This window comes from Mus caroli, unplaced genomic scaffold, assembly GCF_978045245.1.
Source record: "Mus caroli unplaced genomic scaffold, Mus_caroli_1 scaffold_9, whole genome shotgun sequence".
NCBI classification, from domain to species: domain Eukaryota; kingdom Metazoa; phylum Chordata; class Mammalia; order Rodentia; family Muridae; genus Mus; species Mus caroli.
The window spans coordinates 47,929,833-47,954,417 of NW_028227264.1; the positions used below are offsets into that span (position 1 = coordinate 47,929,833).

Genomic DNA, 24,585 nt, shown 5'->3' on the forward strand with positions numbered 1-24,585 from the left:
AGAGGGATCTTCAAGGAGGTGGAGAAGGAAGATAATATGATCAAATTTCAATGTGTGAGAGATCTCAGGGTTCCAGGTTAATTGAGACTGCTGGTTCTCCTACATAGTCGCCCTCCTCTTCAGCTTCTTTTAGCTCTTTTCCTAATTCAACCACAGGGGTAAACAGCTTCTGTCCATTGGTTGGGTGTAAATATTTACATCTGACTCTTTCAGCTGCTTGTTGGGTCTTTCGAAGGGCAGTCATAGTTGGTCCCTCTTTGTGAGTGCTACAGAGCTTTGTAATAGTGTCAGGCCTAGGGGCCTCCCCTTGAGTTGGTTCCCACTTTGGGCCTCTTGTTGGACCTTATTTTCCCCAGGCTCCTCTCCATTTCCATCCCTGCAGCTCTTTCAGACAATAATAATTCTGCACAGTGTTTTCACTGAGAGGTGACAACCCCATCTCTTACTTATTGTCTTGTCTTTCTGCTGGAGGTAGGATCTACAAGTTCCCTTTCCCTACTGTTGGACATTTCATTTAATGTTTCTTACTCTGAGTCCTGGAAGTCTCTCACCTCCTGAAGAGGAGAGCCTCCCTGTAGGAGGTACAGCAGACTCAATTAATCGGGACCCCTGTGATCTCTCAAACACTGGATCACCACCAACCAGGCAGCATACCCTAGCTGATATGAGGCCCTCAACACATATACAGCAGAGAACTGATGGGTCTGGGTTCAGTCAGAGAAGATGTACCTAACCCTCAAGAGACTGGAAGCCCCAGGGATTTTAGAGTTCTAACAGTTGGGTGGGTGGTTGGTGGTGGATAGTGGAGACATTCTCATGGAGACAGGGGTGGGGAGAAGGTATGGGATATGGAACAGTCAGAGTGTGGACTGAGGAGGGGGGAATAAAATGTGGAGTATAAATAAATAAATAAATAAATAAAAGATTAACAAAAAATTTCAATGTATGAAGTTCTCAAAAAATAAAGGTCTTAATGTGTATTCATGAAATTTCATCATTTTTATCTTTGCATGTGTATAAGAATAATAAATGAGATGAACAAAACCCTGTCATCAGTGATACAGGCAAGTATACAGTTTGTATAAACAAGGCCAAGACTTTAGAGACAAGTAACACATGGCCTCACTAATGTGTGGATGTTAAGAAAGTTTCTCTCATTAAAGAGAGAGAGAGAGAGAGAGAGAGAGAGAGAGAGAGAGAGAGAGAGAGAGAGAGAGAGAGAGTGACATGGTGGTTGTCAGAAACTTAGAGTGTTAGATGGGACATCTGGTGGCTCTCAGAAGTCAAGATTAGGGGATGGGAACAGATGGTGATTGTCAGAAACAAAGATTAGGGAACAAGAATGAGACGAGTAGGCTTATCATAGAAAAAATAATTTTTAATGCTCTGAATAGCATTGTATGATGACAGGTTGGTATGAATTTACTGTAATTTGTTGTAAAATAGTTGAAGAAGAAATTACTTGAATGCATTCATATAAAATGAAACATGTTTGAGATCCAAGATATGCTAGTATTCTCAATTAAATAAGTATACTATTGTATGTTAGATAAAATTTTAAATATTTTTGGAGAACTCTGGAATATTGATGAACAATTAACCCATTCTTAGTTTTCTAACTATTTGGCCTTCTTCAAATCTCCAATTATTAGCATTTATATTTTTGACTACATATAATAAGATAAAATTTTACACAAAGTATACTCCAAAATAAAAAATAATGACTATATCAAAAGAACACATGTTAACTGTATTTTTCAGTTTGATTAATCTTTTATTAAAGCTTACAATATACAATCCATTAATTTATGCCCAAATATTCAGTACATTACTGAATGCATGTTATAGAGATGGATGCATTATTTTCATCATTATTTGAAACAACACTCTAGAAAATAAACTATTACGTTCTTAGGATGAGATGTGTGGCATATTATCATTACTGTGTCACCAACATAAAAATGAACTTTTACTTTTTACACTTAGTTATATTTAAAGAAATACCAAAATAATAAAGCAATCTATACATATTAAATCGTCTATCTGTAGATTGTCTTTTGCTACTTTATGGGTTCTTCTTTCTTCTACCCTTCTCCACCAGTGTTTGTCTACCCTTTTAGCCAACTAGCACTAGATAGAAGAAAGGGAAGAAAAAAGAGAGAGGAAAGGAGAAAGATCCCTGAACAAATTCAAGGGTTTGAAAGGGGGCTACATCATTCTTTTTTTTTAATTTTTAATACTTTTTTATTACATATTTTCCTCAATTACATTTCCAATGCTATCCCAAAAGTCCCCCATACCCCCCCCCACTTCCCTACCCACCCATTCCCATTCTTTTGGCCCTGGCATTCCCCTATATTGGGGCATATAAAGTTTGCAAGTCCAATGGGCCTCTCTTTCCAGTGATGGCCGACTAGGCCATCTTTCGATACATACGCAGCTAGTGACAAGAGCTCCGGGGTACTGGTTAGTTCATCATGTTGTTCCAACTATAAGGTTGCAGATCCCTTTAGCTCCTTGGGTACTTTCTCTAGCTTCTTAGACTACTTTCTGTTGATCAGGAACATCAGCTTCCTTACAACAAGTTTGATCTTCACTGTCAGTATTTCTAATTTTTTTTCTTGTTGCTGTTTCTTCTTTGCACATGACTACTTAACAATCTAAGACCAACCACAACCATGACCAACCACATTCAACATCAATCAACAACAACCAACCAACTAACAACCCACCCCATTTCAGGGCTCCACCATTTATATATCTTCTGCATCGTTCCCTGAATTCCAAATGTTACAAAATTAGAAACTGTCTGCAGCTGGCAAAATCATGCCTCTTCTAGAACGTGAAGCAAGTCAGAGTCAGCTACGGTGGAAATCTGAAGCAGCCCATATCCCATAACTGGGATTAAAACAAAACTCTATTCTTATATTATTTCTCTGTTTTTTAAAAGAAACAAAAATTCTAAAGTTGAACATTATACATATCTATCAGATAAAATCAATGAAATGATTTTGAAGCTTCCTCAGGCAGCAGATTGAAGCAGGTGCAGATATATACAGCCAGATTTTATGCAGACATTGAGTCTAAATTGGAAGTGTGCATTGGACCCATCCTGTCAGAACTCAGAAGAAGAGGAGGAAAGATTGTAGGTGTCAGAAGGGATGGAGACACAAGGAGAACAAGGTCCACTGAATCAACTAAGCAGGGTTCATGTGGGTTCACAGAGACTGAAGTAGCAAGCATATTGCCGGCATGGATCTGCATCAGGTTCTGTTTTATGTTATGTCTGTTAGTTTGGTAGTTTTGTGAGTCTTCTAACAGTGTGCATGGGTGTGTCTCTGACTCTTTTGCCTGCTCTTATTCTCTTTTCTTCCTATTTGATTGCTTTGTCCAGCCTTTATATGAGGGCTTTTGTCATGTTTTATTGTATTTTGCTTTGTTGTGTTTGGTTGTTTTCTCTTGGAGGCCTCCTCTTTTCTAAAGGGAAACTGAGGGAAGTGGATCAGGAAAGAGGAGAAAGGGTGAGAAGGAAGGTAAAACTGTAGTTGGGGTGGATTATATTTGAGAAGAATCTAATATCAATTGTTAGAAAGTAATGCATATAACAAAGTATCCTACAAAAAATCCATGATTCCAGAAAGTTTTCCTAAGTAAAATAGATTTCTTCATAGAAAAACTCTTGTTCTCTTTCCTCCTCCGCTATGTTTTACTTCCTCCTATTTTGAAGCTCCTCCTTTCAAACAACCTTAAGTTTATTCTAAAATAAATACCCCAAGTTTCCTTGTGTCTCATGTTTTCCTTTCATTTTATATATACCTCTGTTACTTTCCTATTTATTACAGCATTTATCATTATCACAGTTGGTATTGTAGAATATATATCATATATTCCACATTCTAACATATATAGATATATGTACATGTTACAAACTGTACTCCATATGATAGATGTGTGTAGATGGTTTCAATAAGTATGGCCCCCATAGATTCATGTGCTTGGCCCAAAGAGAATGGCACCACTAGGAGGTGTGGCCTGTTGGAGGAAGTCTATCACTGTGGAGGCAGCCTTTGAGCTATCTTATGCTCAAGCTATACCCAGTGTGGCACACAGTCTCCTTCTGTGATTTTTCTGACCAAGATGTTGGACTCTCTGCTCCTTCTCTTCCACCATGTATACCTAGATTCTGTCTTGTTTTCCAGCATGGCAATAATAGACTAAACTTCTGAAACTGTAAGCTAGCACAATTAAATGTTTTTTTCTTATTAGAGTTGCTGGGGTCATTGTATCTCTTCTCAACAAGAGAAATCCTAGCTATGACAGTTTTTTGTTTGTTTCTTTGTTTTGTTTTGTTTGAGTCTCCTAGGTTGAAAACAATGCTGATACAAAATAGACAATTTATAATTTTAGTGTAGTAAGTAAAAATAAAACAAACAAATTACAACATAATTACAACATAACCAGAATGTCAAGCCTGAGAAGTAAACATGACCTTATATCTGCTCTATATGTTATATGGCTGTGAAAACTAAACTGTTTTCACTAGTATCTCTGTATGATATATACTGTGAACATGCCATCTCACCATGAACACAACTATAGGAGTAAGGGAATATTACTTCACAAGATTATTGTTCAGGGAATCATAAGATTAAAAGGTAGGTAAGAAAATAGGAAAAGACTATTGAAAGAAAAGAAAAGTCATGCACACAAAAGTGAATGAGAGAAAAAAAAACTACTATGATTCATGAAGGACAATTATTTCAAAGAATGTAATAATGCAGTGTTGAGAGCAAGTAATAACAGAGAAGCAAAAGGATGGAAATGATAGAAGTTGGAAAAGTTATGCTGCAGAACACATTTCTAAAAATAAATGAAAAAATAAATAAAATGAATAAAAATTTGGCATATATGTGCATTGAGTTGGAGAGTAACATCAGGTGGTAGGCAGAGATGACTCAAGTCCTCAGTGACAAAATCATCATCAACAACAGGCAATAGGAATGAAAAAAGGAAGCATTTCTGAAAATAATCAGAGGCAATGGAGAAGACATAGGATTTATTGGTGAATAATTAGCACTGAAGTGATAAGGATCATGCAGAAACAATTTGATGAGTAGGGAAATTCAAGGAAAATACAAACTTTGTGGTGCTGAAAGAGTAGGTTTGTATGTTGGCTTACACATATCTGTGGATTACTGGTAAACTGACACTACCTGTGTAAAGTTTGTCATCAGAGATAGCATTGTGAGTCTGTAGCATTTGGGGATGGAAGGAGGTAAATTTCACATGAGGTGTTTTATGTAGAGAAAGTAATCAAGTGGTACATCAGTAATACTTTAAACAAACCCTTGAACAATCTGGACAATCAAAGAACAGCTGATAAGAGGCTTGAGAGACAGAGAATGGTTTCTTTCTCATCAAGGCACATCATTAAAGACTGAGGACTTCATTCTGAGCTATCTGATCCTATCTTCATGGCTGAGATAATACACCAGTTACCTTCAAGACTTAGTAGATGAATTGAGTACCTGAAATCACTACTACATCATAGTTCCTCGGTGTGACCTGGTCTACTTCTTGAAACCAGTCTATCATGATGTAGAAACAAACAAGTAAAACCAACTATAGCAAGAATACCATGTCCTACAGGGATCATTTCCACTTCGTTAGTGATGCCATCTCCCCACATAAGCTTTTTCCACTCAAAATTCTGGCCTAGAAGCTATGGCTCTTGGATCTCACCCTGGGAGCCAAGTTGTGTAGGTCATGGAGGCATATACTAGGTATGGACTTTACTTCTGACCACCAAGAAACTGTTTATGGATCCCAAGATAAAATTATAAAGCTATGGAATAGTCTAAATGTAAATTCAGGATCAAAGTAACTTGGAAGAGCTACCCAGCACTAGCAAATTTATTATCATTGCTAGTGACTGAGATAAGCTGTTGAAGATACAGATTTGTGTTAACAATATTTGCCATAAAACTGTCTGAACAGTGGGAATCTTTCTGGAGGATCTCCATGGAGGAGATACATAGAGGCTCTCTCTATGTTTCTGAGTGGTCAGGCTTTGCTTGGGGTTTTAATGATGGCACATTAATATACTAGATGGTAAGAGTGTGATCCAGGATCTGTACTACAGTCTAAGTGCTATTGGTTCTCTTCTGCTGTATGATTCAGCCTCAAGACTTGTACTTGGCAGGAAAGATCTCTATACATGACTAAGATGGCAAAGCTACACCATTGCTCTTCTCTAGACTTGTCTGCTGATGACTAAACTATTTGCCATATAATCAACATAATGTGTATGTAGCAGGTGACTAAAAACCCAGTAGAAGCCTGGCTTGGGAGGCAGAGGCAGGCAGATTTCTGAGATCAAGGCCAGCCTGGTCTACAGAGTGAGTTCCAGGACAACCCGGGCTACAGAGAAAAACACTGTCTTGGAAAGAAAAAAGAAGAAAGAAAGAAAGAAAGAAAGAAAGAAAGAAAGAAAGAAAGAAAGAAAGAAAGAAAGAAAGAAAGAAAGAAAGAAAGAAAGAAAGGCAGTAGCGTTTATATTAGAGTTTTAGTAATAAAATTGTTGTTCTGAGAAATTAGACAAAAAGAGCATGATAATATAATGGGAATGAATTATAAAAGAAAATAAGGAGGAGAGGGTGATAGCATCTAGGCAAGGAAAATCTTTTCAATTTTATGCTTAACCATGAAATCAACATATCAAGTAAATCAGAGAGATCATTAAAGTTCATTTTTTCCCCACTGGGCTGCATAAAGGGAAAAAACAAACCAGGACAAGAGGTCAGGGTAAGAAACCACCATTTATTTTTGCCAGGGTGTTTAAATTTGGGAAAGCTTTGATTTATAGAAACAGAAAATATCTGACCACCCTCACTGAAATTATTATCCTTTATAATAGCTTTGTTTTCTACAACTAAGGTAAAAGTTACCCATTTCTGAGGCTTCCTATAAAACTTCTTCATATTTCTTTATACCAAAGTACCTTTATTATAGATAAGAGAATTTAATTATGTCTTACAGAATGGTATATTTTAGAAAGACTGGAAAACTTAAAGAATTTGTCCTATAAATGCATTTAAAATAGTACCATGTAATCAGACTCTAGGAAATAATATTATAAGTAATATCATGTATTTAAATTTGGAATAAAAAAAATAAGCCCAAGTTCAAACATAACCAACTGTGGAAACAGTATTATGTCAGACTATGTAATCAACTATATCCAAATAATTAGTTTTAACTTGTAACTGCTAATTGTATTTGCATTTGGAATTATAGAAAACAGAAATTGCAGCTTTGTACTTAAAACGTACAACATATAATCATCTTAGACCTAAATTACCTCCCTCCCTAAAATTATTTGGTTCTTTGTTGCACAATACGAAAAATATAATACTATTCAAAATTAGTATCTTCCAGGAATATATATTTTAAATTAACTTACTCTATTGGGTGTCTTTATTTTAGTATATCCAACTTAGATGTAGATTTTAGATAAGACAAAAAAATCATTATTTGACCTTTTATTTTATCAAACTCACCCTAAAAGTACCTCAAACTATATCTAGAACTTAGCGTATAAATATACTCCACCCAAATTAATAAGAAAATGCTGTTGTCTTTTGCTTAAGACAAGGCTTTTGTGCTCCTTTCTCACTTATGATTATATCATAATGAAGGTTGTGATGATTTGGTAGGGAATATGCATGTGAACACTGAAGATCCTGCTCCCTAATTAGTACTTGATTGATCAATAAAGATGCGAGTGGATAAGGGTTGGGTGGAAGATGTGGGACTTCCAGGTTCCTGCAGGCAGGGTAGGAGGAAGAAAGGAGGGGTTTTACCTTGCTTTGGAGGGAAAGAGAGTCACCAGTCATGTGAGATCTCAGGTGGAGTGGCCATTGGCCACTTCCCCAGACAGAATATTAGAAATGCAAATAAGCTTAGGGCAGATGTAGGGGATTGAGAAAGGAAAAAGGAAAGTGCACACTAGCTGCTGGAGGCTTCGAAGAGCCCAGCCACTAAATCATAAGGCAGGTTAAAAATGAGCTATATATGTGTGTCTTCCATCTGTGAATGCAAGGGAACTAGGGTGATGGCTGGTAGGTCATCCATGCAGACCTTAGAGCGGGGGGAGTAGAAACTATATGCTACATCATAAAAATGAATTAAAACTTAAATTGCTTAGTATTAAAAAATCTAAAAATGGGGACTTATTCTCACTCTAATTAATTATAGTAAGATAATAAGAATGATCACTACTCAGAGTGGGGTGGATGCATGGTATAAAGACCAGAGTTCTACTAATGAGTGACTGGCCACTCACTAACAGAACTCTGATTTTTTTTTCCCTATAACAAGAATTTGAACATTAGAAGCTCTTAATGATCCATCTTCAATAGCCTTTTACATGAACTTTTCTTCATGATTCTTTCCCCTGATAGTGTCTCACACTGAAGTACCTGCAATTCCTAACAACCTGGATTCCTTGGGCATCCTTACATATGCATGACACCTTGTAGCTTTTTCTCCATTTGAGACACTTTTACTTTAGTCCATTAGTAAGCAAGAAATCAGATTTGCATAATCTCCTTTGCCCTCCCCAAGGAGCTGTAAGTTTCTCTCAGGAGCCACCATACATACTTGTTTTTCTTGCCATTCTCTTAGCTTGTTGGACTAAAAATGTACTGTGGTTATTGAGTTTCCTCCCTGCCCTTTGCATCAGTTCTTGGAGGCAAAGTTTTATCCATAATCCTGTGACCTCTGTCCCAGGTGATTTACAAAAATGGTTCTATATGTGATTGTTTGAAAAATAACACATTTGGTTGTAAATGGAATAAGTGAAATGCAATTCACACTAGTTTTCTTTGGAAATAATGGAAGAAATTATGTGAACCCAAAACTTTTCCAGAACTAATAATACTGAATATTTCAAAGTTAATCACTGAATTTAACTTCAGGCAGATTGCATAATTCATTGAAGTTCAATATTTCCCCTAGGTAGTTATACAATATCACATTTATGTACTTATACCAAAATTATCAATAAGATACTTACATGAATCAAGATAGTTTAGATGCTTGTGATAAAATGAACATCTTTAGAGTCTATTCTACTTAGAAGAAGGCGTTATCCAGAATAGTAGAGACAAGAAAACTAACACACAGTGACTATTATCTAGTGCTAGTAGGATAAGTTAGAAAAACCATTCCAATATGAAAAAGAGGATGAGGGAAGTGTTTCTTTGGAGCATTAAAGCCAGATAGTCTGTTTGTGAAAATGGCCATACACTGGTATGTGTATCCCAAAATCAGGAATGGGCTAGAATTTTTGCTTTCCTTGTGAACATAAAACTATGTTTAGCAGCTGAAATAAGTTTAATGCTTCCATTGTACAAAAGTAAGTTGAATATTTGAACTCAAATATTGTGAGAAATCGGAAACAAATTCATTTAAAGGACTTCTTTACATATTTTGGCTGCATTTTAGACCCAAGAAGTTATTAAGTGAGAAATCAAACAGAATTTCATTGAACATAATCTAAGTGTTGAGATCACATAAAGTTAGTATTAAAACCCATGAAAGATGATGCATATTTTGGCATGAAAGTTAACATTGCATGGAAAACAGTAGATTTTTTTTCAAGAGTTCTAGGGGTCAAGAATTGGCAATTTGGACTTAACTGTGAACCCCAAGTAAGGAATGAATTGAGGGAGATATTTGTGTTTCTAAGGCTGCTGCTGGGTAGCAGGGCCAGCTAGAAAGCTGGCCTGATAAAGTGATAGCCTGTTTTCTTTGCAACTCAGAAAATTGTTTTGTAAGATTGAACAAAATAACCTATGAGAGTAAAGTGGACAATATCTAATGCAAGATAGCTCATCTGTAATCATTCCTATGCTCTTACTTTCTTTTCCAATGTTTTCCCATCATTTAGCCACAAGACTGGGACAAAATCCTAGATTTCTGCTTACCACCCCAGTGTTCTTTGTTAATGGACTGCTGATCTATAAACAAAGATGAAACACAGGAATTTTAAAGCAAATATTCACAACTTATCCTGGAATTGCTTACAAGCTGACAGCTATCCAATTTATTTTCAGTTTATATTTAAAATGAATCATATGTTCCAAAATGACTGACAGAAACAGCTTTCTTTCTAAAGCCAAATCATTTCCATCATTTTTGGATACCATTCAGAGCTATAACAGACTTTTGTTCTGTATAAAAGCATTTATCCAGGACAACAACAAATGCTAATTATCATAAAAAATAAATAGCTCATGATAACATGATTTTAAGAAGTTCTCTGAGTCCAGAAATACATTTCATCTAACATCCATATGTTAGGGTATGCAAGCAAGAAGTGGATGAAATTATCATGTATCAAACTGGACAGCACAATAAAGTAAAAATGAATATAAATCAGGATAGCATATGTACTAAGTAACTCTGGAAAAGGGAACATGGAAATAAAAATGGCACATGTCTCTACTTTAGTAAGCAATTGATACATGTGTCCACAGTCAAGTCAAAGCTATTTAACTTGACTAGCATGAGTGTAGGGGCCATTTTCAGTCCACAGTCCTTGTTATAACTGCACTTTTCTCACAACTTCAAATTGTAATCCACTCTATTTGGGCAAATAACATTAAGAAAAAAAAACTAGCATCTGTAATAATTTGAGATATCAAATTAATTTTATGTATTTAAGAATGCATTTCAAAAAGATTTTACTGTTTACTCACAAGTCATTTCTATTATATAAAACAATGAAAACCAAGTTCTCAAAAGTAAAAACTTAAACTTCTAAAAGATACAAATGTTCTTATCAATGTAATTTGCTAATTAAAAATAATACAAGATTGTGAATAATCAAATGTCCATAAATGTGGCTTGGAAGCAAAAAGTTAGGGCCTTTGTCCTCTCCACTAGCATATGATCCCACTATGAAAACCAATGCTAACTAGCAGGTGCCTAGTCAATACATATTGACTTAAATGTTGCATAAAATCGAATATCCATATTCTATAATTGCTTAAACTTTAGGCTTTAGATATGCTTATTGCGTAAATTTATAATTTCTTTACTATCAATGTGTATATATTATATACAAAATCAAATAATTCTGAAATGTTTATATTGTTCATAGCAGCCCTATTTATAATAGCCAGAAGCTGGAAAGAACCCAGATGTCCCTCCACAGAGGAATAGATATAGAAAATGTGGTACAATTACATAATGGAGTACTAGTCAGCTATTAAAAACAATGAATTCATGAAATTCTTAGGCAAATGGATGTATCTGGAGGATATCATCCTGAGGGAGGTAACCCAGTCATAAAAGAAGTCACTTGATATGCACTCACTGATAAGTGGATATTAGCCCAGAAACCTAGAATACCCAAGATACAATTTACAAAACACAAGAAAATCAAGAAGAAAGAAGACCAATGTGGGGATACTTCATTCCTAGAATAGGGAATAAAATATCCATGGAAGGAGTTGCAGAGACAAAGTTTGGAGCTAAGACAAAAGGATGGACCATCCAGAGACTGCCCACCTGAGGGTCCATCCTATAATCAGCCACCAAAAGCAGACACTATTGCATATGCCAGCAAGATTTTACTGAAATGACCCTGATATAGCTGTCTCCTGTGAGGCTGTGCCTGGCAAATATAGAAGTGGATGCTCACAGTCATCTATAGGATGGAACACAGGGCCCCCAATGGAGGAGTTAGAGAAATTACCTAAGGAGCTAAAGGGGTCTGCAACCCTATAGGAGGAACAACAATATGAACTAACCAATAACCCCCTCCCCCCCAGAGCTCATGTCTCTAGCTGCATATGTAGCAGAAGATGGCCTAGTCAGCCATCACTGGGAAGAGAGGCCCCTTGGTCTTGCAAACTTTATATGCCCCAGTACAGGGGAACACCAGGGTCAAAAAGTGGGAGTGAGTGGTTAGGGAAGCAGGGTCAGAGGAGGGTATAGGGAACTTTTGGGATAGCGTTTGAAATCTAAATGAAGAAAGTATCTAATAAAAAATTTTTTTAAAGTGATAAAGTTTCTTATTTTAGGGAAAGTAAGTGTATATTGAGACAAGGTTTCACTTTGTCTCACAGACTAGCCTTGAACTTGCTATGTAGGTCAGGCTGGCCTCAAAGTACTGGTAATCTTACCAATGCACATGCTTGAATATAGCAATTAGATATTACCATGCCTAAGTATAAAGCTTATTTTTAAAATTTATTAATTTATTTTACACTCCAGATTTTATTCCTCCCCCACAACCACCCTCTGACTCTTCCAGATCCCATACCACCTCCCCACTCCTCTGTCTCCAGGAGTATGTCCCAAACCTCAAACCCCACTCTACCTGACCTCTAAACTCCCTGGGGCTTTCAGTTACTAGAGGGTTAGGTGCATCATCTCTGATTGAACACAGACCCAGCAGTCCTCTGCTGTATATGTGTTGGGGGCCTCATATCAGCTGGTATCCTGTTTGGTGTTTCAGGGTTGAGAGGGTCCAGATTAGCTGAGACTGCTGGTCCTCCTACAGGGTTGCCCTCCTCCTCAACTTCTTTCAGCCTTTCACTAATTCAACCACAGGGGTCAGAAGCTTCTGTCCATTGGTTGGGGGCAAATATCTGCATGTGACTCTTTTATCTGCTTGTTGGGTTTTCCAGAAAATTTGAATCGTTTTTAATAATCTTAATTTGAGATCAAGGTCTCTGCAATGTATAAATGTAATTGTGTGTGTATATATGTGTATATATATATATATATATATATATATATATATACATACATACATATATATAGGCACTGGTGATAGAAATATTTAGAATATTAACTATAAACTATTATCTATAGTTTAGAAACAAAATTTACATGTGAATATTTGCTTTACTAATTGTGATATGAACTGGTTACAAATCCTATTGTTTGTTTACTCCATCAGTATGTGCATGCACGAACGAACATTTTCATACAATATAGTGAAGAAACATGGTATGTCTATTCACACTTCTATCTTTTGGCAATTTCTTTTTAATTATAAACAGTGTGAAAATAATAAATATAAAATAGAGCATGCAATCATATATATGTATATATAAATGTACATATATATACATATTTATAATAAGTATGTATGCTCTTTAGACAACATATGCTCCAATTTTATATAGAGAATAGAGACATGACCCTATATTTGTGCATATAGCCATCTATTGACATAAATACAGGTAGATTAATTTGTATCTGAAGAATTCCTGGGCATTACATATTATGCAAACTCAGGAAAGCTGTTAAGACACAGATTTCTAGAAGGACTTTACAAATTATATAAAGGAAATGATTGGAGGTAGGGACAACCCTTGAAAAGTCTAATTTAAGTGCAAAGACCCATTAAAAATACTTGTGTTTTTAAACATTTTTATTGATAAATATAAGGGCTAAATTTATTAAAATATTTTTATATTTTCACCAATATAAATAAGATTAATAGCTTCAATTAAGGTTAGAGCTTCCTTAATTCAGTAAAAATATATTTAAAACTATTTTCATTGTTTGAACAAGCTTGATACTTTTTGTTCTCTTAGCAGAGCTTCTATCTTTCCATTTGCATTGATAATTTCATTATAAAAGGGATAAATTTCTACACAAAGTTTTGTTCATTGCCAGCATACAAAGTGATTGGGAACAAAGCATGTTCCTGCGATATTTGGAGAGAATTTTAATTCAAATGAATTTCAATCTCAATGTAAATTTGAGAGAATAGTGAAAAGGCCTAAAATAAAATGCTTTGCATTCTAATTTAAAACAATATTTAGAATACTGAAAAATATCCTTAAATGAAATCAATTACCATGATGAACATAATATTTACCTCACCAAAATAACTGTCAGCAGAAAACTACAAGTTTGATTTTACGTTTACTTTCTTATGTTTCTGAGACATGTTTAAAATTAATAATTCATGGTAATATTCAACCACAATTAACAATTATTAAAACAATTCAATATAGACAACCACTGTACAGCAAACATTTATTAAAATATTACAAGAGAGTGACATGAATTTCATTTCATTTCATTAAATTTCATTTCTAATTCTAGTTTTCAAATTTTCTAAGTGGTATCTATCTACACAAAAGTAGTTCCCCAAAGCTTGAAAATTTAATGCTGTTATTTGTTCAATGTTTGTGAAAAATAAAAGCATACTATTTAAACCTGTGAGTGGATATATATATATATATATACATATATATATATATCATAAAACAAATAAATTCTATGTCAAAATTTTAAATTTCTTGATGTTTACTGACAGTTACAAGACTGCTGTAGAAAACCGCCCTTTAGTCAAAATTATTTAAATATAATAACATGATATTCATACTATCTCTATCTTTTAATACATGGTTCAATCTTCTGATGCTTATTTTATAAATACAGAGAAAATATATGTGATTAGTCTGTTATTTTTCTGGATGTGTAAAACAAGTGTTGATATGTGACTCAAAATGTCTTTCAGTCTCCTCACAGACTGATTAATAATAATAACAGTAATAACTAATAAACAATAAAAGAAAACATGCCACAAAAGAACAGAAGAACTTGTAATGTGCTCGAGGAAAGAATGTGCTGAAGTCAGCCACAGAGGCTGCTGCTCTTACCAGTGCTGTCGTCATACACAACTGTGACAGTTTTCCACTTAAAAAACTGCACCAAATCCAAGATGGCACGGCTGAGGGAAGAGAAGTCTGGGTAGAGACTGACATAGAAAGAATCCTTATTGTCTGACACCTGGTGCTTCCAGCGGGTCTGTATGTGAGGAACCCCCAGAGCATTGCAGATGGACTGAACAGCATTTGCTGATGAACTGTGTGAAGGACCGAAGATGGCAGCCACCCCAAGAGACAGCTGATCACAAGCTGAAAGGGAAAAAGAGGTCTGTCAATAAAGAGAAGGAAGGAGGGCACGCGTTGCTACTAAACCCCAGAGATGTCTTCCTGAGAAAGATTCAATCTCAAAAATATTAACCCAGAATTGCTCCTGTCTAAAGGAAATGCAGGGACAAAGGGTGGAGCAGACATTGAAGGAAAGGCCATCCAGAGACTGCCCTACCTATGAATCCATCCCATCTGTAGACACCAATCCCAGATACTATTGCTGATGCCAAGAAGTGCTTGCTGGCAGGAGCCTGGTATAGGTGTCTCCTGAGAGGCTCTGACAGAGCCTAACCAATACAGATGTGGATGCTCAAAGCCAACCATAGAACTGACCACAGGGACCCCACTGGAGGTGTCAGGAGTAGGACTAAAGGTGCTCAAGGGAGAACAATATCAGAATCCCCAGAGCTCCCAGGGACTAAACCACCAATCAAAGGAAACACATGGAAGGACACATGGCTCCAGCTGCATATGTAGCAGAGGATGGCCTTATCTGACCTCAATGGGAGGAGTGGCCCTTGGTTCTGTGGAGGCTCCATGCCCCTGCATAGGGGAATGCTAGGGCAATGAGGGAGAAGTAGTTGGTTGAGTGAGTAGGGAAGCACCCTCATAGAAGGAGGGGGATAGAATAGGAGATTTGTGCAGGGGATACCAGAAAGGGGAGTGAGATTGAATTTTAAATAAAATAACCAATAAAAAATGAATAATAAAAGAATTTCCTTCTTTAGTAAAATCTGCATTTCATATTTCTTCATTCCCTTTGCTCCCTCTAAACTGTATCTCATGTTGTTCCTTTTTTTTGTTGCTTGCTTTCAAATACATGTCCTCTTTTTCTTTAACTGTTGGTCTGTATGTTTGTATGCATTTCTAAATACATAAATAGAACCTGCTTAGTCTATAGAATGTTGCTTGTATGTATGTTTGCTAGGCTGACCATGCAACATAGGATAACATGTTGTGTTAAAACATGGGAAAAGTGGGGCTGGTGAGATGGCTCAGTGGGTAAGAGCACCCAACTGCTCATCTGAAGGTCCAGAGTTCAAATCCCAGCAACCACATGGTGGCTCACAACCATCCTTAACGAGATCTAGTGCCCTCTTCTGGAGTGTCTGAAGACAGCTACAGTGTACTTACATATAATAAATAAATAAACCTTAAAAAAAAATACATGGGAAAAGGTGTGTCTTTCGTGGTCAGCTTTCATATAATTACAACATTATTTATTAAATATTTTCAGTTTATTACAAGAAAGTTAATTCAGCCAATTTGGTAGGAACAAAATTTCAAATAATTCTGTAAATGTCAAGGCAGTGGGAAAAAGAAAAAAATAATTAAAGGATTTTTAGCATAAAATATATGATGCATGAATACCTAAGCATAGACACATTAGATAAAATTTAGTTGTTAGAAACACTTGCTATGATTTCTTTAAGAATTCAATATAAGAAAGTTGGTTCTGAACATACTGATTGTTATTTTCTAAATAATTATCAGAATTCTAAATAAGTATACAGGCAATTCTGAAATCTCACTCAAAATGGGGCTTTAATTTACATATTTTGAAACTGATTGCTCGCCTAAAAAAATGAAAATCCAAGAAAAGATGAAAATACCTGGAATAATCCTGTGTTTTATAATAACATAGATGTGTCTTTTTCATTTATATGTTTATTTGTGCATAGGTTTTGTGTGCTAACCAGGTTGGTGTTATTTTAATTTCAGAGTTATATAGGATATATATATATATATATATATATATATATATATATATATATATATATCCAGCCCAGACTATTTGATATGGAATAACCAATTAACCAATTGATATGCCCTTCCCTGGGGAAGACTGTTCACTCTCTGCTTATATTAGCTGACTATCGTCAGGTCATTTTCTAGAGTCAAGGCTTCATGAACTTATGACTAAATATTTTCAGTTTATTACAAAATAGTTAACTCAGGCAATACAGTTTATATGAAATATATAAGAAAAAAGCATCAGAAACACTCTAAAATTTAAAATCTTGCCATATAAAATGATTAAAATTATTTTTAAATGTCTCAGTTGGTATCTATTTTAAAGTTCATCTTTACTATCATGACTATTTTGGACATTTGTAGAGATGCTGTAAGATTCAAAATATCCATTGTATCTCTCTTCATTTGCTTATTTATTCATGCCCTAAGCAATAATAGCTCAATAAATAAGATAGAAATGATAGCATCACCCCCTTTTACATGTTGCAAAGAAAGTCGCTAATCTGAGTTTTCCTACCTCAAGGTTAGATTGCTAATAGGCTTTAATAGATGCTTAATTGAGAAAATGTCTTATAAACCAGGTGAGATTATTGCCTAAGGATTGTGCTAGGATATCAGTTAATAGTATTCTGTTTGTTGTCAGGAAAATGTGAATCTATATTTCTACACTGAACCTTTGAAGTCACCATTAAGAAGTCTATTATTTTATCTATATTTTCCTCACTCCTTATGTTTCAATACGAATTTTTCATTAGCATCAGAACTTCTTCTTCCTTAACGGAAATGTCTTGAGTGATATTACTAATCATATTCACTTGCCTTGAATTTAATGACTTAGTTTGCATTTGTTGTGACAAACAGAACTTTTTACAGTCAACTCGAACCTTTTCCCTCCAGTCTTGTAAACCCTTTATCACCATGGCATGGATCTGAAATGTAAAACTAATTTATATTCTCAAAAATCTGAATTCAAAGGGCAAGCAGACTATGACTTTGAGGAATACAGCTCAGCATCTGGGGAAAATAAAGAGTCTTCTCTCTTGAGAAGCATTGTACCTTATCAACTGCCATTAATATTAATAAGCTTGGAAGACAACTTCCTCAAAGTAGATCTACAAATAATTACATGTGTTACCATCAATATCAGGTAACTATTAAAACAATATTAGCATTGCAGAAATGTAAATATTGCTTTAAGAAATATGATGATAGCAAATGCTGTTAGTCCACTCTTAAGTCAATCTATAATATAGAAGGCAATGCATACTACAGAAATGCAAACTATGCCAAAGGTAGGACCTGTCCTCCTACATTAAAATCTACACATATACAAAAAGAACACCTATATAGCTCTATGTAAACACAATCACTATTGATATATTATACACAACAGTTTTGTATAATATATGCCTGGGTAATGCTTCATCTTTAGATTGCTTTAATGTTTTTATTTGATGTATATTGGTGTTTTGTCAATGCACATGACTGTGTACCATGTCTATTCAGTGTCCTTACAAGCCAGAAGGGTGATTCAGAATGCCCTGGAACTAGAGTTACAGATAGTGTGCTCATGGTTAAGTATTTAACCTGAATCCACTGTGCAATCAATTCTTTCATCATTTATTTTAGTTAATTGTTTAAAACTTTAATAACAGTAAAAGTAGAACAATATGGAAAACTAATTCATCTACCACAAATTTAATTTTACTTAAATTTGGATTTGTTTAAATAACAGCTAATGAAAACACATGAATCTCAAAAAGAAAGATCAAAGTGTGGATACTTCGTTCCTTCTTAGAAGGGGGAACAAAATACCCCTGGGAGGAGATACAGAGACAAAGTTCAGAGCAGAGACTGCTGGAATAACCATCCAGAAACTGCCCCACCTGGGGATCCATCCCATAAACAACCACCAAAGCAGACACTATTGCAGATGCCAACAAGAGTTGACAGGAGCCTAATATTGCTGTCTCCTGAGAGACTCGGCCAGTGCCTGGAAAATACAGAAGTGGATGCTCACAGTCATTCACTGGAGAGAGCACATGGTCCCTAATGAAGGAGCTAGAGAAAGTACCCAAGGAGCTGAAGGGGTTTGCAGCCCATAGGAGGAACAACAATTTGAACTAACCAGTACCCCCAGAGTTCCCTGGGACTAAACCACCAATCAAAGAAAACACATGGTGGACTGGTGGCTCTAGATGCATATGTAGCAGAGGATAGCCTAGTCAGTCATCAATGGGAGGAAAGGCCCTTGGTTCTGTTAATGTTCTATGACTTAGTAAAGGGGAATGCCAGGACCAGGAAGCAGGAGTGGGTGGCTTGTGGAGCAAGGGGAAGGGGGAGGGGAGAGAGGATTTTCAGAGGGGAAACTAGGAAAGGGGATAACATTTGAAATGTAAATAAAGAAAATATCCTATATGTGTGTGTGTGTGTATACACACATATATACATATATATATACATACATATATATAAAGAAAATTTATAAAATCAACATTTTTTTCTAATAAATTGTTGGTCTAATAAAAGACAATTTCTTTCACATAAATGCCCTTATTAATTTATTGACAACATAAGGGAATCAAGAACACCTAGAAATCTGAAATCTAGAAATCATACTATATAGCTATTAATCACCTTTCTTAGATGCTTCAAAACTGTCATACAGATTGATCTTCTGAGTATCATATGTTAACGTGGTATTGGGTAGCAGAGTCCTGTTCCTGTTGATTGTATTCACAGCAAATCTGAATGCAAGTTCTTCAGCTCCCATGGGGCCAGATTCCACATATTCAAATATGCCACCTAGTAAAGCAAGAGAACAAATGATAGTGGTGTGAGAATCCAGTTAAAATGTTTTTATACATTATATATGAATAAATAAGAGAGACCAACAGAGAGAGGGAAAGAGAGAGGGAGAGAGATGTGTTATAATGGGATTTGTACTGACTTAAAATCTTAATTATAAGAAGCTATAACAAAAACTTTGGAATTTTGGCCTAATTTAATACTGTTTGGGGGTACTTTTTCCTTTATATTTAAAGATTACCTATTTTAAGACAACACTAAACACAAAATTATCTGCTCATTTTTATAAACTAACACCGAATTCTCAATACTGAATAATGTATAGATGTACTGCTTACTATTCAGAAGACGAAATTACATTTGTCTTCCTTAAGTAAGACATCACAAATCTTTACCCAAATGTAAACATTTACAATAATATTATATTCATAATGATACAATAGTTGTAGTTACATTTTGCCATAATCACCAAATATAAAATTAGACTTATGGCCCACTTTATAGGAGATAATTCATGATAGATACTATAAATCTAGCCAACCTTCTGTGGCTAGAGAGGTCATAGTCCCCAAAAGTGAGCTTTTTATTGCTTATTTTTCTAAGGCAATATAAATGTTAACTATTATAAACAGTTATGCTTATGTACAAAGATAACTGTAACTCTCATTCATCCTCCCCTCGCCCCTCCGCGCACACGCCAAAAAAGCTACTTTTTGTAGCAGAGGCTACTACAGACGCCATATGTGGTCAAAATACAGAGAGTACCTGACTGTAGGATATACTACCCAGTTAGTGTATCTACAATACAACAACCACACCTAATTCAGGGAACATTGCAGAAGAAAGTGTAGAAAGAGGAGCAGAATGCTCACTACCAAATAGTATATACTAGACTTGACAGGGATCCTGGGCCCATGACATCGCAACAAAATGATGGTCGATATCAGACATGCATAATGACAATACCAGTTGACATGCCAATTTTGTTGGTGAAATTCTCTAAGACCTCTTCCCTAGATGAATAATTACAGGTAGTCAATAGCTGCTAGCAAAGGGAAAGACAGTTTTCTCCAAGATTAAAGTCCTGAGGTAGGCTATACAATTCAAATCATACTCATGCATAGAATTGTTTAAAAATATATTAAATATTTGCATGAATAAAAATGTACCAAATCACGTAAAATTCAAATTTTGCAAATTCAGAAATACACCTGGCTCTGCCTCCCGAGTGCTGGGATTAAAGGCATGCACCACCACTGCCCAGCTAGAATTGTTTTTTTTTTTTAATTTTACTATATGTTCCCTTTCAGAAGACATAACAGACACAAATGCTGCAGCTTCAAAACAAAGCCCCTCTATTATCTGACTTAATGCACTGTAAGTATTGTTTAAAAGATATATACAAATCTAGGATATCAAAAATATTTCTTCTTTAGATACTATTTGTACAACCACACATGTGCTTGTTAGGTAATATAACCATCATAAAGCAAATGTTAGTTGGAATACATTTAAAAAATAAGCAGAGAGCTAGCAGATATACAGATAGGTTTTGCTCCACATTTATCTGTACATTTGCGACATTAATTATGGACTGAACCGATTTGTTCAGCTAGAAAGCAAGAACTTTTTTCTTAAATCCGTTCATGAATACTTTTTTTTTTTTAATTTCAGAAGATGGACAAACAAGGTGGAGTCCGCAGACATCTGGAATGTTGAAGGAACAGAGATGCTGTAGTAAGACCACTAGCCTTGGCGGTTCTTTGTATTCTAGGATCTTAAATGGCTGAAAGGAAAGCTACTTGGGAGAACGACTAAGACATATAATTAACGATAGCTGTAGCTCAGGACAAATCATGGAAACACAAACAATCTTTTTGTTTCTGACCATGGTAAGAATAAAGATGATAAATTATGCTAAGAACTGAAGGTAGACACAGTAATGAAAGAAATTCCTAAGTGTGCTATTAATTGGCAACTGTGAAAACATCTATTTCCCTGCTGTTAACTAAAGGAGAAAAAAAAAAAAGAGAAAGTTTTGAATTATGTCAATAGCCTTATCTGTTTTCTAGAGAATGACTTTAAGAATAATATGTTCTTTGCTAGATCTGGTGGCATTTAAGTACATAGGAGACAGAAAGAGGTTTTTTGTTGTTGTTTGGGCTTTTGTTGTCTTTTGTTTTTTGTTTTGTTTTCTTTTGTGAATTTGAATTTGAGGCTATCCAGATGAGTTGAGGCCACACAAGGAGACCATGTCAATAACAACAACAGTCAGGGTTACATAATGAGACTACTTCAATAATAAGCAATAATAATACTAAATAATAATAAAGAAATTTCCTTACTTAATAACCCAGTTTTTGGGTTCTTGTTACTATAGAGGAGAAACACTGTGGAATTTAAGATTCTTTTAGGCTGTGGTTCTGTTCCCTCTTTAAATACATGTCTTTCTTCTTCCTAATATTCATTTGTTTGATTCATTTTAATTTTTTTATTTAGGTATTTTCTTCATTTACATTTCCAATGCTATCCCAAAATTCCCCTATGCCCTCCCCCACTACCCTGCTGCCCACCCACTCCCACTTCTTGGTCCTGGCGTTCCCCTGAACTGAGGCATATAAAGTTTGCAAGACCAATGGGCCTCTCTTTCCACTGATGGCCGACTAGGCCATCTTCTGATACATATGCAGCTAGAGACATGAGCTCCAGGGGGTACTGGTTAGTTCATATTTTGTTCCACCTATAGGGTTGCAGACCCCTTTAGCTCCTTGGGTACTTTCTCTAGCTCCTCCATTGGGGGCCCTGTGATCCATCCAATAGCTGACTGTGAGCATCCACTTCTGTGTTTGCTAGGCCCAGGCATAGTCTCACAAGAGACAGCTATATCAGGGTCCTTTCAGCAAAATCTTGCTAGTGTATGCCGCAATACCTCTCCTGGGCATATATTCAGAACATGTTCCAACCGGTAAGAAGGACACATGCTCCACTATGTTCATAGCAGCCTTATTTATAATAGCCAGAAGCTGGAAAGAACCCTGATGCCCCTCAACAGAGGAATGGATACAGAAAATGCGGTACATTTATACAATGGAGTACTACTCAGCTATTAAAAAGAATGAATTTATGAAATTCATTTTATTTTTAAATAAAGTTTTTAGGCACTAGATAATCACAGAGGTGCCATAGTGATCTTAAACATGTGAATAACTACAGAAAAGGTAAATATGTTGTATAATTTCAATTAATTTTAACTAAAAAGCAATAGTCTTCATGTCTTAGGAAGTGTGTAATGTAGATTTTACCATATGTGAAGTCACCATCCTGCAGAATTTTAAAAAAATAAATAAAATTAAAAATTTTAATGTTCTAGCAGCATTAGAAGAAAGATAAAATAATTATTTCAGCATAGTCATTTATATATAAATCTAGAAATAAGACTAAGATCATAATGTCAGTCTATGATGGAAAATTAATAAGAAAACAAGCCTGCTTTGCATAAAGAGAAAAAACAATAAGAACTCAGAAGACAGTCAGTATTTAAAATGGGAGGAAGCTAGTGTGGTCAGTGGATTAAGAAAGATGGAGAACTAAAGTATGAAGCTTCCATCCAGAAAGCTGGATAACCTTGAACCAATCAAAAACAATTGAAATATCAAAACTAAACAACTAAGAAAATGAGAAGAAATAAACAATAAATCCTTAAAGACAAATACAGTAAATTGAAAACAAATAAGCAAAAATTATAAAGATGATTGGAAAGATTAATGAAATGTATACTTTTTAAAAAACAGTTTTCAGCAAGAAGAAATAACTATAATATAAAATGTCAGAGAAACATGCAAATGAAAATTCCTAAAATAAGTGTGATATCTTTGGTTGGTTTTGAGGTGTACACTCAAGTTCTTTCTTCATTGTCAACCAGGTACTTTGGCTTTTTCCCAGTGAGTTGTTTACCCCATGAACAAAGTTTCTTTTTTTTTTTTTTCTTTCTATTTATAAAGTGTTTATCTCAACCTCTTTCATGCATGTTTGGTAGTTTTCAAAGACCACTTTCCATTAAGATTTTTTTCACATATGCTATAGAAAATAAGACTTAGGAAATATTTTGGTATTAGGGTTGGGGAATGTTAGAAATGTGTCAACTTGTATTTCACACTGTATTTGACATATTTACTAACAAGTTTTATAAAGACTCATTTGATTTTTTTCTTTAAATGGTTACTGGATTTCATTAACAGTTAATAGCTATTAAGTCTTGAAATTATCTGAATTGGGAGTATATGTTCTTGCTTTAATCTTCTCATTCATTCCTGGCCTGAGCAGAATTTTCTATTACTTCATAACTCAGATTGTATACTTTTAGAAAATTAACCACTTGTATTGGCTATCAAATTTGCACAGTGATGTCCATTCATAGGACATCCAAAGGATGACAAAGTGACAGAAAATATATAAAAATACTCAAATATATAATTATATAAAGATGCTTACTGACAAACAAGAAATACATATTAAATCATAGTGATCCACAGTTTTACACCTATTTAAATGACTATAACTAGAAACAGAAATAATAATGCTACAGTTCCAGGAGGAAAGAGTTATAATTTCAATTAATATTCATGGATGAGGTGCAGTAGCTCAGTCAGTAACAGAGCTTACTCTATAAACCAGGAGAATAGGTCAATCCCCAGACCCACACATAAAAGAATCAACTTGAAAACGTTGTCCTTTGACTCTACATATGTTTCATGGCACAAATACACGTATAAATACATGACACAGATTCAAAAATAATACATGAAGTAATATTTAAACATCATATTAAGTATACAATCAAGTTGAAAGTAAAGTTATAATCTTGCTGAAACAGAAGAATAGGTTAAAATGATATTTACTTTTAAAAGAATAAAAATGTGCCATATTTGGCAATATTAATAATAGTCAAAGAGAGAATTCCATATATACAGGTATATATATATATATATATATATATATATATATATATATATATATATATGTATGGGTATGTATCAGAGAAAGAAAATAA

At 35.0% G+C, this 24,585-nt stretch overlaps 1 protein-coding gene across 3 annotated transcripts in view; it reads right to left on the minus strand.

Moving 5' to 3' along the window:
* Window positions 1-24,585, minus strand: part of Grik2 (glutamate ionotropic receptor kainate type subunit 2) — a 700,738-nt gene that overhangs the window by 474,445 nt on the left and 201,708 nt on the right. For all 3 annotated transcript variants that reach the window (XM_021173658.3, XM_029482440.2, XM_021173659.3), the window contains exons 3-4: window positions 19,365-19,532; window positions 14,697-14,954 (exon numbers count right to left, since the gene is read on the minus strand). In XM_021173658.3, the coding sequence (XP_021029317.1) occupies window positions 14,697-14,954; window positions 19,365-19,532 (426 nt within the window). The remainder of the gene's footprint in view (window positions 1-14,696; window positions 14,955-19,364; window positions 19,533-24,585) is intronic.